Source organism: Triticum urartu, chromosome 4A (assembly GCF_056163025.1).
Source record: "Triticum urartu cultivar PI428250 chromosome 4A, HENAU_Tu73, whole genome shotgun sequence".
Lineage (NCBI taxonomy): Eukaryota > Viridiplantae > Streptophyta > Magnoliopsida > Poales > Poaceae > Triticum > Triticum urartu.
In genome coordinates this window covers 278621026-278636066 of record NC_141876.1, presented here as the reverse complement: position 1 = coordinate 278636066, position 15041 = coordinate 278621026, and the positions used below count along the sequence as shown (strand labels likewise).

At 42.1% G+C, this 15041-nt stretch overlaps 1 protein-coding gene across 1 annotated transcript; it reads right to left on the bottom strand.

Annotated features, from left to right (window-relative positions):
- Positions 1–3475: 3475 nt before the first annotated feature.
- LOC147975593 (uncharacterized) lies at positions 3476–4853 on the bottom strand. Its single transcript, XM_087520499.1, has 2 exons — positions 4507–4853; positions 3476–3782 (listed from the first exon to the last, which is right to left on the bottom strand). The coding sequence occupies exons 1-2, from the start codon at positions 4851–4853 to the stop codon at positions 3476–3478; spliced, it is 654 nt and encodes a 217-aa protein (XP_087376625.1).
- Between the last annotated feature and the right edge of the window lie 10188 nt (positions 4854–15041).

Below are 15041 nucleotides of genomic sequence, written 5' to 3'. Positions count from 1 at the left end.
GCTTGTGCCACCTCTTCACGTAGTCGTGCCACCTCCGCATCATGCTGAGCCTTATCCACCGGCTCAACCACAGTAGTCAACAGAGCCGTCATCTTATCCATAAGGTCCATTAGTACCTGAGCCGGGGGCGCGTGGGGTCTCCTGACCTGGCTGCTGCCGACCCGGTGGTTATTGCGGCCGTAGCCGTAGAATTCTGCCCGGGTTGAGTGCTAGCCATGAAGACTCCGGCTCGATTCGGCGGCTCGGAGGGGTCCGGAATACTGCTGCCATCGAAACAGCCCCCAAGCACGCCATCTTGTAGCTGACACAAAGAATCTGTCTCGCATGTGGACGATGCATCATCAGAGCAGATGACCGTCTCACCACCGTCTATCGATCCTTTAGAAAATTCCCCTCCATGGATGCAACCCACGAAGGCCCGCCGCACGATGGGTTGAGCCCGGGCGGGTCTCGCGTGCTGAGCCGTCTCGATGAGGTTGGTGCAGACATCCGGCTCAGGGCCTGACTCGTCGATCCGGCCGGTGAAGACATGGATTCCGCCGAAGGGGACCCGGTACCCGTACTCAATCGAGCACGCGTCAGGGCCCCAGCCTTCGTCGTCGATGTAGAGCTTGCCGCGACGTCTCTTGGTCATCCGGCCCACAGCGTATCCCTTGAGCCCTTCAAAGTTGCCCTTCAAGAACTCAAATCCACCATGCGCTGGCCCCACGGTGGGTGCCAACTGTCGTGGAATTGTCACGGCAGATGTCCTAGGATAAGGACTTAGTCGTAGGGCCATCACAACTAGGAAGCTTAAAGGTGTTAATCGGGACAAAGGACACGAGAGGTTTATACTGGTTCGGCCCCTTACGGTGAAGGTAAGGCCTAGTCCAGTTGATGTTGTATTGCTAGGTTTCGATGACCAAGGAGTGAATCTGCTAGCTTGGCTATTGATCTGTTGTTTCTTGTCCTAAGCCGCCGCCGGGTCGTCCCCTTATATACACGGGTTGACGCCTGGCGGCCTACAGAGTCCCGGCTGGCTCATAAAATGTGTCCGGCTCGGTGACTTCTTTTATATGCCTTTCTTTACAAGTCTTTCTTTACATATGGCGGTTTACAATATTGGGTCGTAAGCCGCCTCTGGGCTTAGGCCTTCTACAATTCTTAATAAACTATCACCTTGAATATTACTGGGCTTCTCTTAACAATCCACCATTAGGGTTGAGCCGGCCCCTCCTGGGCGGGTCATACCTGAAAGTTATATTCCCAACAAGGGGTGAATGAATGTGGCCATTATACTCTAAAGTATGCGGGATCCTATAATGGTGAAAAGATCGTTGAGAACATTTGAAATAAAGATGTGGGTTCTAGTTGAGATTTTCACTTTTCTGTGTTTGGCTGATTGTGTATTCTTCCCTTTATGTGTCATGATTTTTGATAATTTGTTTTATTGTTCTGCAGCCTCGTATTATTGATTGGAATGCTGAGGATCTGTATAGATTTGTGTTCAACCGGAATAACCATCTTCTGGTGACGGAGCTTCCCAAGGAGGTTCAGGCTTTGGCTCTGGTTCATAGAATAAATGGTCATCATTTGCGTAGTGAAATGGATAGTTGTGTGATATATCTCTTGAAAGCATTGTAGGCTTTGTTTGTAGTGTTTGGATGTCTTGTCAAGTACTATGTAATAACTGGTAAATTTTGTGTTGTGTTTAAGTGTGGCACAATGTTTAACAAACTTTTTTTCCATGATGATAGTGTGGTTGAATAGTTGTTTCACTTGTGTATGTTTCATTGGGAATTTGTTTTGGTTAAGTTTTATATTTTGTACTGAAGTCTTATAAACTAGTTGAACTGAAAACACCTTTTTCCAAGTTCATTATGAGTTGTTGCTGAAAAAGTGAGATTTATTTTATTTTCACCTGTCCCAACCTAGGTTGGACCTTTATAGTTTATGTACCCTCTTTTCTTGTACTTATGGTATAGTTCTGTTAGTGGGCATTAAAATTTGGTGTCACGATAGCACTTGTGGATCTAGTGTGAGTGGAGTGATGCTTCCTTGTTATGTAGAACTGATTTCATATAATGTATTAGAACTGAAGTTTTTTGGGGATTGAAATTATTTACGACGAAGTTGCTACATGATCTCTAGCCAGATTTTATTGAAGTATAAGAAATTTAGCAAAATTTGAGAGCCAAATTTTTGTTTGAACTTCTTGAATTTTAGTAGTTGAACTTCATAGTAAAAGTTAAAGCACTAGTTTAAATTGGCTACATTTAATAGATAGCCATATTAAGTTCATAATTACTTCACTAGTCAATGTTGGCGGATGCTTCTATTGTTTGTTTTTTGTTAATTTTTGTCCTTGGTTGAAATTTGGTTGAGTCTTGGCCTTCTTTCTCAAGGCATTAATTGGTATCATCATAGCACTTACGAATAAACTAAGTTGTTCTAAGATTTCAATTGTACTAGTACTTTGATCATTTTATTTTATTTTGTGTTGTTTGAAACTAGTACCTCACTGGTCAATGTGGGCTGATGCTTCTGTTGTCTTTCCTGTGATTTTTCTCCTTGGTCGAACTGATATCTTTTTTATTTAGTTTTGGCCTTCTTTTTTCTAGGTTGTGGTTCTTCTCAAGGCAATGTTTGGTATCATCATAGTAATTGCTGTATAGACTAAGTTGTACTGAGATTTCAGTTTTACTATTACTCTTATTCTTAGTGTGTCACTGTTTTAGGGAATGCGAACTGAAGCTTCCCGTTACTTTTTATTTTTGTAGAATGAATGTACTGTGTGTTCAAGTGTACCAGAACTTTCAATCCTAGCATGCTAGTGACTAGGAAATACGTACTGATGGTTCTTTGATTTTCCTGTTGTAGTACTTCGTAATTTTCTAACTACTATTAGCATGATGCTGTTAGTACTAAATGTTGTCCTCGGGTGAAACATAGTCTTTTTAGTGTTCTTCTGAAACTAAAAACTGAATTTTAGTGTCATAGTACTACTGTACATGACTAAGCTATACTTAGCGTCCAACGCTACTATTTGTTGTTGTCCTTAGTTAGCCTGCAACTGTTTTTTTGTGAAAATATCCATGTGTGATTTGTTGCTCCATGACTAGTGCTACATAGCAGCCATCAAGTTTCATTCACAACCTACTTCAACTTTAAATGATGGATAAACAAAATAGGAAGCTAGCAAACTTGTCGAACGACATAAGCAAACGATGTACTTGATAGACATAGGAAAACTTGTTCAAATCCTGACACACATAACATAAGGAAGCTGGTTCAACCTAACGAAAGAAAATTACAAATCTGAAACAACAAGATTAAGGACAAGCAGAAGCGTGAGCAACACGAAGGCGGACTTTCATGCCTCTTCATCCCGCGAAGTTGCAGTTGTAGTAGGGGTCAGCCTCCTGCTCTTTTGAAATATCCCAACCTGTCATGATGTTGTCGATTATCTTCCATGACTTGTATGTGGCGTACGCATCTACTCCTGCGTACTCGATGAGCCTGTCTGGCAGCGGGCTGATCCCCACAGTTTGTGGTCTTCCTCCGTGTCGATCTTCTTCTGCATGCCTTTGTAGATTGGGTGGATGACGCTTCCTGCAACATCTGCCAAGGAGTCGTAGAATTTGTTGTTGGTTGGAACTTTCCACTTGCACTGCATGTCGATGAATTTGTTGGGGTTGATCTCCAAACGAGACTTGTTCAGCATCCGCTTGTCACCTCCAATGCTGAAGCCGGCAAATGTGTACAATTTCTCCTCCTGCAGGAACTCTTTGAGGTGCTTGGGCCTGCAAGGGGGGAGACACATATTGAATATTAGTGTTATTTTTTGAAGATTGAATTCTCCTGCTTTTTGGTTTACAAGTGATAATCCATGAGGTAGATACTTATATAGTACAAGTCATGGATGAATGTAGTTCAGAAACAAGTACACAAAGTCCTGAAATTAAATTCAACTACACCATGTTATTTTTCTTTTTTGGTATCTTCAGTGCTTCACCAAATGCTTCACCAAGTTCAAGAACCTATTTTACCAGTCAATGATATATTTTCTACTTACTTCAAGTTTAGTTTTCTTTTTTGTTGAATAAAAGACCTATACCAGTGCTTGATACATCTTTGTGCATCAATTCTATATCAAGTTCAGAAATTAATTTGAGAAACATGTGCATCAAGATATGGACCTATACCACTTCACCAAACATCTTTTAATACATCAATTCTATAAACTATACTAGTGCAGCAAGATCAGAATCTATGCTGGTACATCAAGTTCAGAAATTAATTTGGTGAAATTTTTTTGAGATGCTAATCCAGTGCATCTGTTTCAGATGACTAATCTGGTGAAACAATCCACTTCACAATTTCAGAAATGCATGTAACTTGAGAAACATGTACTCGTGCATCCACTTCACAAACTATAGTAGTTCATCTAGTTGGGAAACAAGTTTTATGAAATTTTTAGGGAGTAGTACTAGTACAACAGATGAATGAACATTAGTTTTGGGTTACCATTTTGTGGCCGCTGCGATGTGGTACACCAAGCAGAGTTCCTTGACGCACAACTGCGGGACTGCTGCCATCTGGGGATGTTCATCGTCGCTGGTGTACTCCACATCAACTTCGATGAAGCTCGGATACAAGCCGCCTACCTTCATCCTGAGCCTGCTCATCATCTCGTCTGCCTTGTCTGGTTCGCTGGTGCAGACGATCTCCAGCGTCTTATTGCCGTGGAGCTCAACCCCTGTGAGGGTTCTGGTGTACGCACGTTTCTCGCCGGTGACGTGAAGGTTGTCGAGGTTGCAGCTCTTGTCAGACGTCTCGCCATGATAATGCTTGGCGGACGGTTCCTCCGCCATTGCCCTCCTCCAGCGAATGTGGGCTTGGGAGAGAGAATTTTATGTGTTGTCTGTGGTGGAGACGGAAGCGGCAATGGTGGTTCTGTGAATGAGGCAGAGATGGAAGACAATGGGGTATTTTGTAACACGTGGACGGGGATGTGTGGGAGGGGTTCATCGGGGACGTGGTTGTAGTGGTCGTGGGGGTCCCCGTTTGCTGTCCCTTGTGGCAACCGCCCAGTGGGTGGCGCGGGTGGTGGCCTGGAAGAACTAACCATCCAAGCCAAGGGTTTTTACTGTCGCACTAAGTAGTCTTGTCAAGCTGTACTTACCAGCTGCTTATCCTACTTGCGTGTCTCAGGGGTGGTGACGATGGCATTTTGCACTGTTTAAGTGACGTATGCTTTGTGATGTTTTTCCGTGTGGATGTTCATTATTGTTTTTCCATTGAAGTCTTATACACTAGTTGATCTCAAAACATTTTTCAGTGCCCTCAGAGTTGTTGCTCAAAACCGGGACATATTTTATTTTTCATCTGTCCCAACCTAAGTTTTGCCTTTATAGTTTTTGTATTCTCATTTGTAGTGCACTTATGGTTTAGTGCTATGTGAACTGAATTGTAATTTCATACAGCGTACGGTTTTGAAATTTGGTGTCACAGTGGTGTGTGTGGCCTGACTATTCCTGCTTTTTTAGTACTGATGTCATATGTATGTTTGAACTAAGTTTTTTTTGGGGGGAGGGGGAGGGGGTTGAGTTTATTTATAACGAAATCCTTCGTTGAGGTGTGGACAGATTTTATACAAATAAGAAATTTAGCAGAATTGACAAAGAAAATCTATTTGAACTTCTTGCATTTTAGTAGTTGAAGTAGTCAGATTTTATATAAATAAGAAATTTAGCATAATTGACAAAGAGAATCTATTTGAACTTCTTGCATTTTAGTAGGTGAACTTGTCAGATTTTATATAAATAAGAAATTTAGCATAATTGACAAACATTATCTATTTGAACTTCTTGCATTTTAGTAGCTGAACTTGAAAGTAATATTTTAATTCGGTGTTTTAAATTATGTACATTTAACAGATAGGCTATTAAGTTCTCTGCTTTTTGGAGTTTCATTGTTTTTGTATCATATTTTCCCCTTTTTTATCATCCATGGTGTAGAGCTAAAATTATTTTTATTTATATTTTTCATATTCAAAGTTGTTGCCTATGAACTAGTATTTGAAATTTTACATTTTTAGTTTCAAACATTTTCTTGTAGTTTATATGTATTTGCCCCGCGCTCTGGTTTGTTTAAGTAGGCTTATTGGTGGGGTGTTTGTAGACGATGGAGGCTATTGGGGTGTTTTCCGGCCCAAATGGCCCGCGCGGGAGTTTTGGACTGATAGAGGTGAAGGTGTCCTGATGTTTCGATGAGATAGATATCGGTTTCTGTGGGAGTCGACTTTGACGATCCGACTACGAACATGCGCAGACGTCGCGCCTTAGCAATCGCTAAACCAACCTCTGAGGGTTATTGACCACGCTGGAGCACGATCAACCTGACCACGAGGGTCTATTTCCTGCGAGCAAACGAAGAACAAGCAAGAAACTGAGATTGCAATCTAGATATTGCGAATAGAAGAGGAAAGCTTTATTAATGAAGGTGGGGTTCTGTGACGTCTTGTTCTGGTCGTTGGACACAAACGAAGTACACGAAGTTGCAGCTATGGCGAACTTTTAATCTAAACAAAACCCCAAAGTCTAAACGACGCCCTAAGGGCTGTATATATGGAGGAAGAGGGGGGGTTCGTGGCCCTTGGAGGAGGGGTCCGAAACCAACCCTAACTCTTGTTTCCCCACACATACGGACTCTAAAAATAGCCTAGACTTAAGTATTTCGAAAATACATGGGCATGGCCCAATAATAAGGTGACGCGGCACCTAGAATAGCCTCTGGACGAAATTTATGAAGTGGCATCTTGTATATTTCGTCCAAGGCTTCATGCACTCTTTATGGTGGCTTCAAAGTACTGAAATCATCACTTGTAACTCCGTTCTTGATCCCCTTGCGCATTCCATCATTTCCATGCTTGGTCTTGCTCCAGTGTTCATCCCTCTTATCCATGCCAGGCCCTTCATTTGTAAGCAAAACAAATGTATCCAATTTAGGCAGCATCATATTCTCATGAACATTATAATCATTACCAAGAAACGAAAGTACCTGGTAATTCAGTTGGCATGCGCGAGCTCTACTAATTGGTCTAGTATGTATAGCAGCAGGGGTTGTGGGTGTAACAATGGTATTGATGTCCTCATCATCCTCCCCTTCTTGAAATGAAGTCGTCCTCGACGAAAGCTCATCTTCCTCACCCAAATAAGGCTTCAAATCTGCAATGTTAAAAGTGGGACTAACCCCAAAATCTGCAGGCAGCTCAAGTTTATATGCATTATCATTTATTTTCTCTAACACCTTAAAAGGACCAGCAGCACGTGGCATTAGCTTTGATTTGCGCAAATTAGGAAATCTACCCTTACGCAAATGTAACCAAACAAGATCTCCAGGTGCAAACACAACATGTTTTCTACCCTTATCTCCAGCAAGTTTATATTTAGCATTCAAACGCTCAATGTTTTCCTTAGTTAACTCATGCATTTTTAACATCAAAATTCAGCACGTTCTTTAGCATCCAGGAAACTCATGCATTATCATTTTTATCTCCAGGAAATTCTTCAGCATGTTTTCCTTAGTTAACTCATGCATTATCATTTTTATCTCCAGGAAATCTACCCTTATCAATTCAGCATGTTCTTTAGCATCAAAATTAACCTTCTCTAAAGATGGAAGAGGCAACAAATCAATAGGTGCAGGAGGTAGGAAACCATACACAATTTCAAAAGGGCACATTTTAGTATTAGAATGCAATGAACGATTATAAGCAAATTCAATATGAGGCAAGCATTCTTCCCACATTTTCTTATTATTCTTCAAAACAGCCCTAAGCATAGTAGACAATGTTCTATTGACTACTTCAGTTTGTCCATCAGTTTGGGGGTGACAAGTAGTACTAAAAAGCAGTTTAGTCCCAAACTTAGCCCATAAACATCTCCAAAAGTGGCTAAGAAATTTAGTATCACGATCTGAAACAATAGTATTTGGCACACCATGCAAGCGAATAATTTCACGAAAGAACAAATCAGCAACATTAACAGCATCATCGCTTTTATGACATGGTATAAAGTGTGCCATTTTCGAGAACCTATCCACGACAACAAATATGCTATCCCTCCCCTTCTTTGTTCGAGGTAAACCTAAAACAAAGTCCATAGATATATCCTCCCAAGGAACGCCAGGTACAGGCAAAGGCATATATGAACCATGAGGGTTGAGTCGTGACTTAGCTTTTTGACATGTTGTGCAGCGAGCAACAAAACGCTCAACATCCCGTCTCATCTTTGGCCAAAAGAAATGTGTAGCAAGTATATCCTCCGTCTTCTTGACGCCAAAGTGTCCCATTAGTCCTCCTCCATGCACCTCCTGCAACAACAAAAGACGAACGGAGCTAGCTAGAATGCATAGCTTGTTAGCACGAAACACAAATCCATCGTTAAGAACGAACTTGTTCCAAGTTCTCCCTTCCTTAAAATTTTGCAATACATCTTTAAATTCAGCATCATGCACATATTGATCTTTGATGGTCTCCAAACCAAATATTTTAAAGTCAAGTTGTGAAAGCATACTATAACGATGAGACAATGCATCAGCAATAACATTTTCTTTACCCTTCTTGTGTTTAATGACATAAGGGAAAGTCTCAATGAATTCAACCCATTTAGCATGTCTACGGTTCAGTTTTGCTTGACTTTTAATGTGTTTCAAAGATTCATGATCGAAATGTATAACAGATTCCTTGGGCCATAAATAATGTTGCCATGTTTCTAAGGTCCGAACAAGAGCATATAATTCTTTATCATAAGTAGAATATTTCAGACTAGGCCCACTCAATTTTTCAGAAAAGTATGCAACAGGTTTGCCATCTTGTAATAACACACCTCCTAATCCAATTCCACTAGCATCACATTCAAGCTCAAAAGTCTTATTAAAATCAGGAAGTTGGAGTAAAGGAGCATCTGTCAACTTATCTTGCAATACCGTGAAGGCTTCTTCCTGTGCGGTACCCCAAATAAAAGGCACATCCTTCTTTGTAAGCTCGTTGAGAGGTGCAGCAATGGTGCTGAAATCTCTCACAAAACGCCTATAGAAACCAGCGAGGCCAAGGAAACTCCTCACTTGTGTCACTGTTTTGGGCTTCGTCCAACTTTTAATAGGTTCAATCTTGGCTTTATCAACTTGAATTCCCTGTGGAGTAACAACATAGCCAAGAAAAGATACTCGGTCGGTGCAAAATGTGCACTTTCCAAGGTTACCAAACAAACGTGCATCACCTAGAGCAATAAAAACAACATGTAAATGTTTCAAATGTTCCTCCAAGGGTTTGCTATAAATCAATATGTCATCAAAGTAAACTACCACAAATCGTCCAATGAAAGCACGTAAAACTTCGTTCATTAACCTCATGAAAGTACTGGGTGCATTAGTTAACCCAAAAGGCATGACTAACCACTCATATAATCCAAACTTAGTTTTAAATGTTGTTTTCCATTCATCTCCCAATTTCATATGAATTTGATGGTATCCACTACGCAAATCAACTTTGGAGAATATTGTAGAGCCACTCAATTCATCAAGCATATCATCTAGCCTAGGAATAGGATGATGATAACTAATAGTAATATTATTAATGCCTCTACAATCAACGCACATACGCGACGTACCATCCTTTTTCGGCACTAAAATGATAGGAACAACACAAGGACTAAGGGATTCACGTATATAACCTTTGTCGAGCAGTTCTTGTACTTGACGCATAATCTCCTTTGTCTCCTCTGGATTGGTACGGTATGGTGCATGGTTGGGTAATGATGCACCGGGAATTAAGTCAATTTGATGCTCAATCCCTCGAATAGGTGGTAATCCCGGTGGCACGTCTTGTGGAAAGACGTCAGCGAACTCCTGCAAAATGTTAGTGACAGCAGGAGGCAAAGAGGAAGGCACGTCCTTGAATGAAAATAATGCCTCTTTGTACACAAAAGCATAGCAAACAGATTTGCTAAAATCGAGATCTCAATATCAGATTTGGTGGCAAGTAAACATGCACTTTTCAATTTAATTTCAGAAGCAACACTAGATGGTTTATTATTAGGCTTCATTTGTTGCTCAAATTCTTTTGCCACAATCTTATTTTCACTCTTATTTTCCTCCTGTTTTGCTTTATTAGCTCTATTAATATAATCTTTCAAAATGGAATCAGGAGTCATAGGAAGCAAAGTAATATTTTTATCCTTATGAACAAGAGTATACTGATTGTTTCTACCATGGTGTACATAATGTTTATCAAATTGCCATGGTCTACCAAGTAATAAGGAACATGCTTGCATAGGTACCACATCACAATCCACATAATCAGTATATGTAGAGATACTAAAATGCACATGAACAGTATGTGTTACCTTATCCTTGCCACTGTTGTTGAACCATTGGATGTAGTAAGGATATGGATGTGGTCTTGTGGTGAGAGATAGATTCTCCACCATCTTCATGCTAGCCAAGTTATTGCAGCACCCTCCATCTATGATTACGCGAATAGAATGTTCCTTCACAACTCCCTTTGTATGGAACAAATTATGCCTCTGGTTTGATCAGCTTGTGTAACCTGCACACTCAAAACACGTTGAGCAACTAAACATTCATACCTGTCAGCATCTTCAGCAGCCATGTATTGCGTCTCATGATCAGAATCATCTCCACCGTGTTCTTCATGTGTAATAAGAGCCAAAGTCTCCTCATCATAGTCACTAGTGGACTCATACCCACCATCCTCAGTAGCAATCATCACACGTTGAGATTGGCATTCTCTCGCAATATGTCCTCTTCCCTTAGAACGACGACAAATAATATCACTTGTGTGCCCTGTTAATGCCATGGAATAAGAAGAGCTCTGCGCAGGCCCGGGAGGTGTGCTCTTGGCAGATAGTGGTGGTTGTGCCTGCTTTCTTGTATCACGGCTGGAGGTGGCACCTGATGGAGGTGCTGGTGTAGTGGAAGCAAAGGATGCACGTGGTGTCCGTGATGAAGATCGACCTGCAGAAAAGTTAGTTCGCGCCAATGCCTGTCGATCCTGCACTTCACGTTCAGCTTTACAAGCAAGATGGAATAAACGAGTGATATTAGTATACTCCTTATACTCTAGAATGGTCTGAATCTCTCTATTTAATCCACCCATAAAACGTGCAAGCATAGCTTCATTCTCCTCAACAATACCACATCTAATCATGCTAGTTTGTAATTCCAGATAATATTCTTCTACAGAATTTTTTCCTTGTCTTAAACGCTGCAATTTTTGAAGTAATTCACGTTGATAATACGGTGGAACCCAACGAGTACGCATAGCAGTTTTCAAAGCAGCCCAAGTAGTTGGAATAGGATATAATCTACAATGTTCAGACCACCAAACACATGCGAAGCTAGTGAAAGCACAAACAGCAGTATGAACACGTCTCTCCTCAGGATATTGTAAACATGTAAAATGTTGTTCAGTTTCTAACTCCCAAGTAAGATATATATCAGGAACATATCTACCCTCAAATGGTGGAATATTCAATTTCAGTTTAGGAAGATGGTCATGATCTCTTACCTCATATGGTGGTGCAGCCCTACCATTGCGATGATATACATGAGGATGACCTGGTGGTGGTGGTGGTGGTGGTTGCACGTAGCTCTGATTTTGATCAACCTCATCCTCGTAATGGTCCTCCACCTCTATAGTAGCAGCAGGATCGACAGAAGCATCAACAGCGGCACCGGAATTTTTCCCAGGGTCAATGGGAATGCATTGTGCTCGTCCCACTTGATTTGGAAAGTGACGTTGTTGTTGTTGTTGTTGTTGTTGTTGTTGTTGTTGTTGCAGAGGTGCGTTAGGTGCAGCCGATGGTGGTGGTGGAAGACGCCCGAGCAATTCATTAAACTTGTTGTCGAGCTTTGTTTCGAACGTCTTCTCCATGCCATCTATCTTCTCCATGGCCTCTTCAAATCTTTTTAGCACATCTTGCACCTGTCCACTCATCATTTGCTGAAATTTATCATGCAACTCCTTATTCGTCATGTTCTCCCAGTCAGTCTCGTCGGCATGTGATCCTGCCATCGTTAGCAGCAATAGAAACACACAAGAATATGATCCTACAAACTACTAACAAGAGGTGGTGGTGGGTGTCACAAATCCGTCAAGCAAATCTCAAATTCTTACTAGTTCTTACCAGGCAGCAGGCGGTAATCGGCAACCATCATAGTCAAAACTCTCAAAGCTTGGATAGAGCGATTACCAGGGAGAGTCAAACGCACGACGTAGATGTATGTGGAGATGGGAAGGCTTATAATATGGTAGCAAAAAGGGTCAGCAATAATCAATTCAGAGATGCAAGGTTGAATAAACGCTCAACGACGGTACTGTGCTGGTCCTAGGCTAGACCGTACTAGAGACGTGAGCCTAGAACACGAACAAAATCGCGGCGCAACACGTAAACAAGGGAGGAGCACTCTGCGAATTTTTTTTCCTTTTTTTCACTTTTTTTCACTTTTTCTCTTTTTTTTGCTCCGCAACAATTTTTTTCGAAAAAGTCTACAAATGGTCCAAAAACTGCCTAGCCAAAATTTTCCAGACTTCGTTTTTTTTGTTTGGAACTATTTTTCTATTGCGGGTAGCACGGAATTATGGGAGTCCTACTCTATCACGACTCAAAGTATCGCGTGATCTGGAACTCGAAAACAAAGAAACAAATACTGGACTCAGACTAGGACTGGTAGCGGAGATGAATCTGGTGGTACTCGGACTGGTGGCGGCGATGAATCTGGTGGAACTCAGACTGGTGGTTGTATATGGCGATGGTATATCTGGACTCGGATTGGTGGTTGTATATAGCGATGGTATATGTGGACTCAGATTGGTGGTTGTATATGGCAGCGGCGATGTATATGGTGGGGTGGTGGTATATGGCAATGATGATGACGATGGTGCGACGGCGGCGTGACAACCTGTGAACAGAACTCGAAACACTAAAGGACTAGACGCTAAGACCAGCAACTCGACACGACGATGCAACCGCAAATTCAACAAAGCAAAACACTAAAAAGACTATGCAAAGGCTCAGATTGGTTCGGATATGATGAACTAACCCTAATTTTTTTGCCTTTTTTCGTGGACTGTAGGTATGAAGAACAGACTCGATATAAACTACGAAAAACTGTAAAATCTCACCGAGCAACCTGGAAATCCAATACCACTTGATAGAGGCGAAGGTGTTCCGATGTTTCGATGAGATAGATATCGTTTTCTGTGGGAGTCGACTTTGACGATCCGACTACGAACGTGCGAAGACGTCGCGCCTTAGCAATCGCTAAAGCAACTTCCGAGGTTTATTGACCACGCCGGAGCACGATCAACCTGATCACGAGGGCCTATTTCCTACGAGCAAACGAAGAACAAGCAAGAAACTGAGATTGCAATCTAGATATTGTTAATAAAAGAGGAAAGCTTTATTAATGAAGCTGGGGTTCTGTGACGTCTTGGTCTGGTCGTTGGACACAAACGAAGTACGCGAAATTGCAGCTATGGCGAACTTTTAATCTAAACCAAACCCCAAAGTCTAAACGACGCCCTAAGGGCTGTGAAGGATCGAAAGTATGTCTAGAGGGGGGGGGGATTAGACTACTTGACCAAATAAAAACTTAACCTTTTCCCAATTTTAGTTCTTGGCAGATTTTAGCTATTTTAGGACAAGTCAAGCAATCATCACATAATTCAAGCAAGCATGCAAAGAGTATATTGGCAGCGGAAAGTAAAGCATGCAACTTGCAAGAATGTAAAGGGAAGGGTTTGAAGAATTCAAACGCAATTGGAGACACGGATGTTTTTCCCGTGGTTCGGATAGGTGGTGCTATCCTACATCCACGTTGATGGAGACTTCAACCTACAAAGGGTAACGGTTGCGAGAGTCCACACAGGGCTCCACCCACAAAGGGTAACGGTTGCGTGAGTCCACACAGGGCTCCACCCACGAAGGGTCCACGAAGAAGCAACCACCCACAAAGGGTCCACGAAGAAGCAACCTTGTCTATCCCACCATGGCCATCGCCCACACAGGACTTGCCTCACTAGCGGTAGATCTTCACGAAGTAGGCGATCTCCTTGCCCTTACAAACTCCTTGGTTCAACTCCACAATCTTGTCGGAGGCTCCGAAGTGACACCTAGCCAATCTAGGAGACACCACTCTCCAAGAAATAACAAATGGTGTGTAGGTAATGAACTCCTTGCTCTTGTGCTTCAAATGATAGTCTCCCCAACACTCAACTCTCTCTCATAGGATTTGGATTTGGTGGAAAGAAGATTTGAGTGGAAAGCAACTTGGGAAGGCTAGAGATCAAGATTCATATGGTAGGAATGGAATGTCTTGGTCTCAACACATGAGTAGGTGATTCTCTCTCAGAACATATGAGTTGGAATGGTGTATGTGTTCTGATGGCTCTCTCACCGAATGAGGAGGAGGTGGAGGGGTATATATAGCCTCCACACAAAATCCAACCGTTACACACAGTTTTCCAATCTCGGTGGGACCGAATCAACAAACTCGGTCGGACCGAAAATGTAAACCTAGTGACCGTTAGAGATTTTCGGTGGGACTGACATGCAACTCGGTAGGACCGATATGGTTAGGGTTTGGGCATAAGTAATCTCGGTGAGACCGATTACACAAACTCGGGGGGACCGAATTTGGTGATTAGCTAACCAGAGAGTTGGTCAGGCAAACTCGGTGGGACCGATTTGCTCTTTCGGTGAGACCGAAAAGTTACAAAGGGGAAACATTGAATTTACATTGCAATCTCGGTGGGACCGATTCGCTCTTTCGGTGAGACCGAAAAGTTATGAAAGGGAAACAAAGAGTTTGCAATCCCATCTCGGTGAGACCGAGATCCCTATCGGTAGAACCGAATTGCTAGGGTTTGGCAGTGGCTAAAGACAAGTGAAACTCGGTGGCGCCGGATAGGAAGAATCGGTAGGACCAAGTTTGGCTTAGGGTTTAGGTCAAATGTGGATATGGGAAAGTAGTTG

Excerpts from the sequence above, each read along its gene's own strand:
- LOC147975593 (XM_087520499.1), bottom strand. The coding sequence starts at position 4,853 with ATGGCGGAGGAACCGTCCGCCAAGCATTATCATGGCGAGACGTCTGAC. Across the intron at positions 3,783-4,506 it reads ATCGCAGCGGCCACAAAATG|GCCCAAGCACCTCAAAGAGT; the intron begins GTAACCCAAAAC and ends CCCCCCTTGCAG.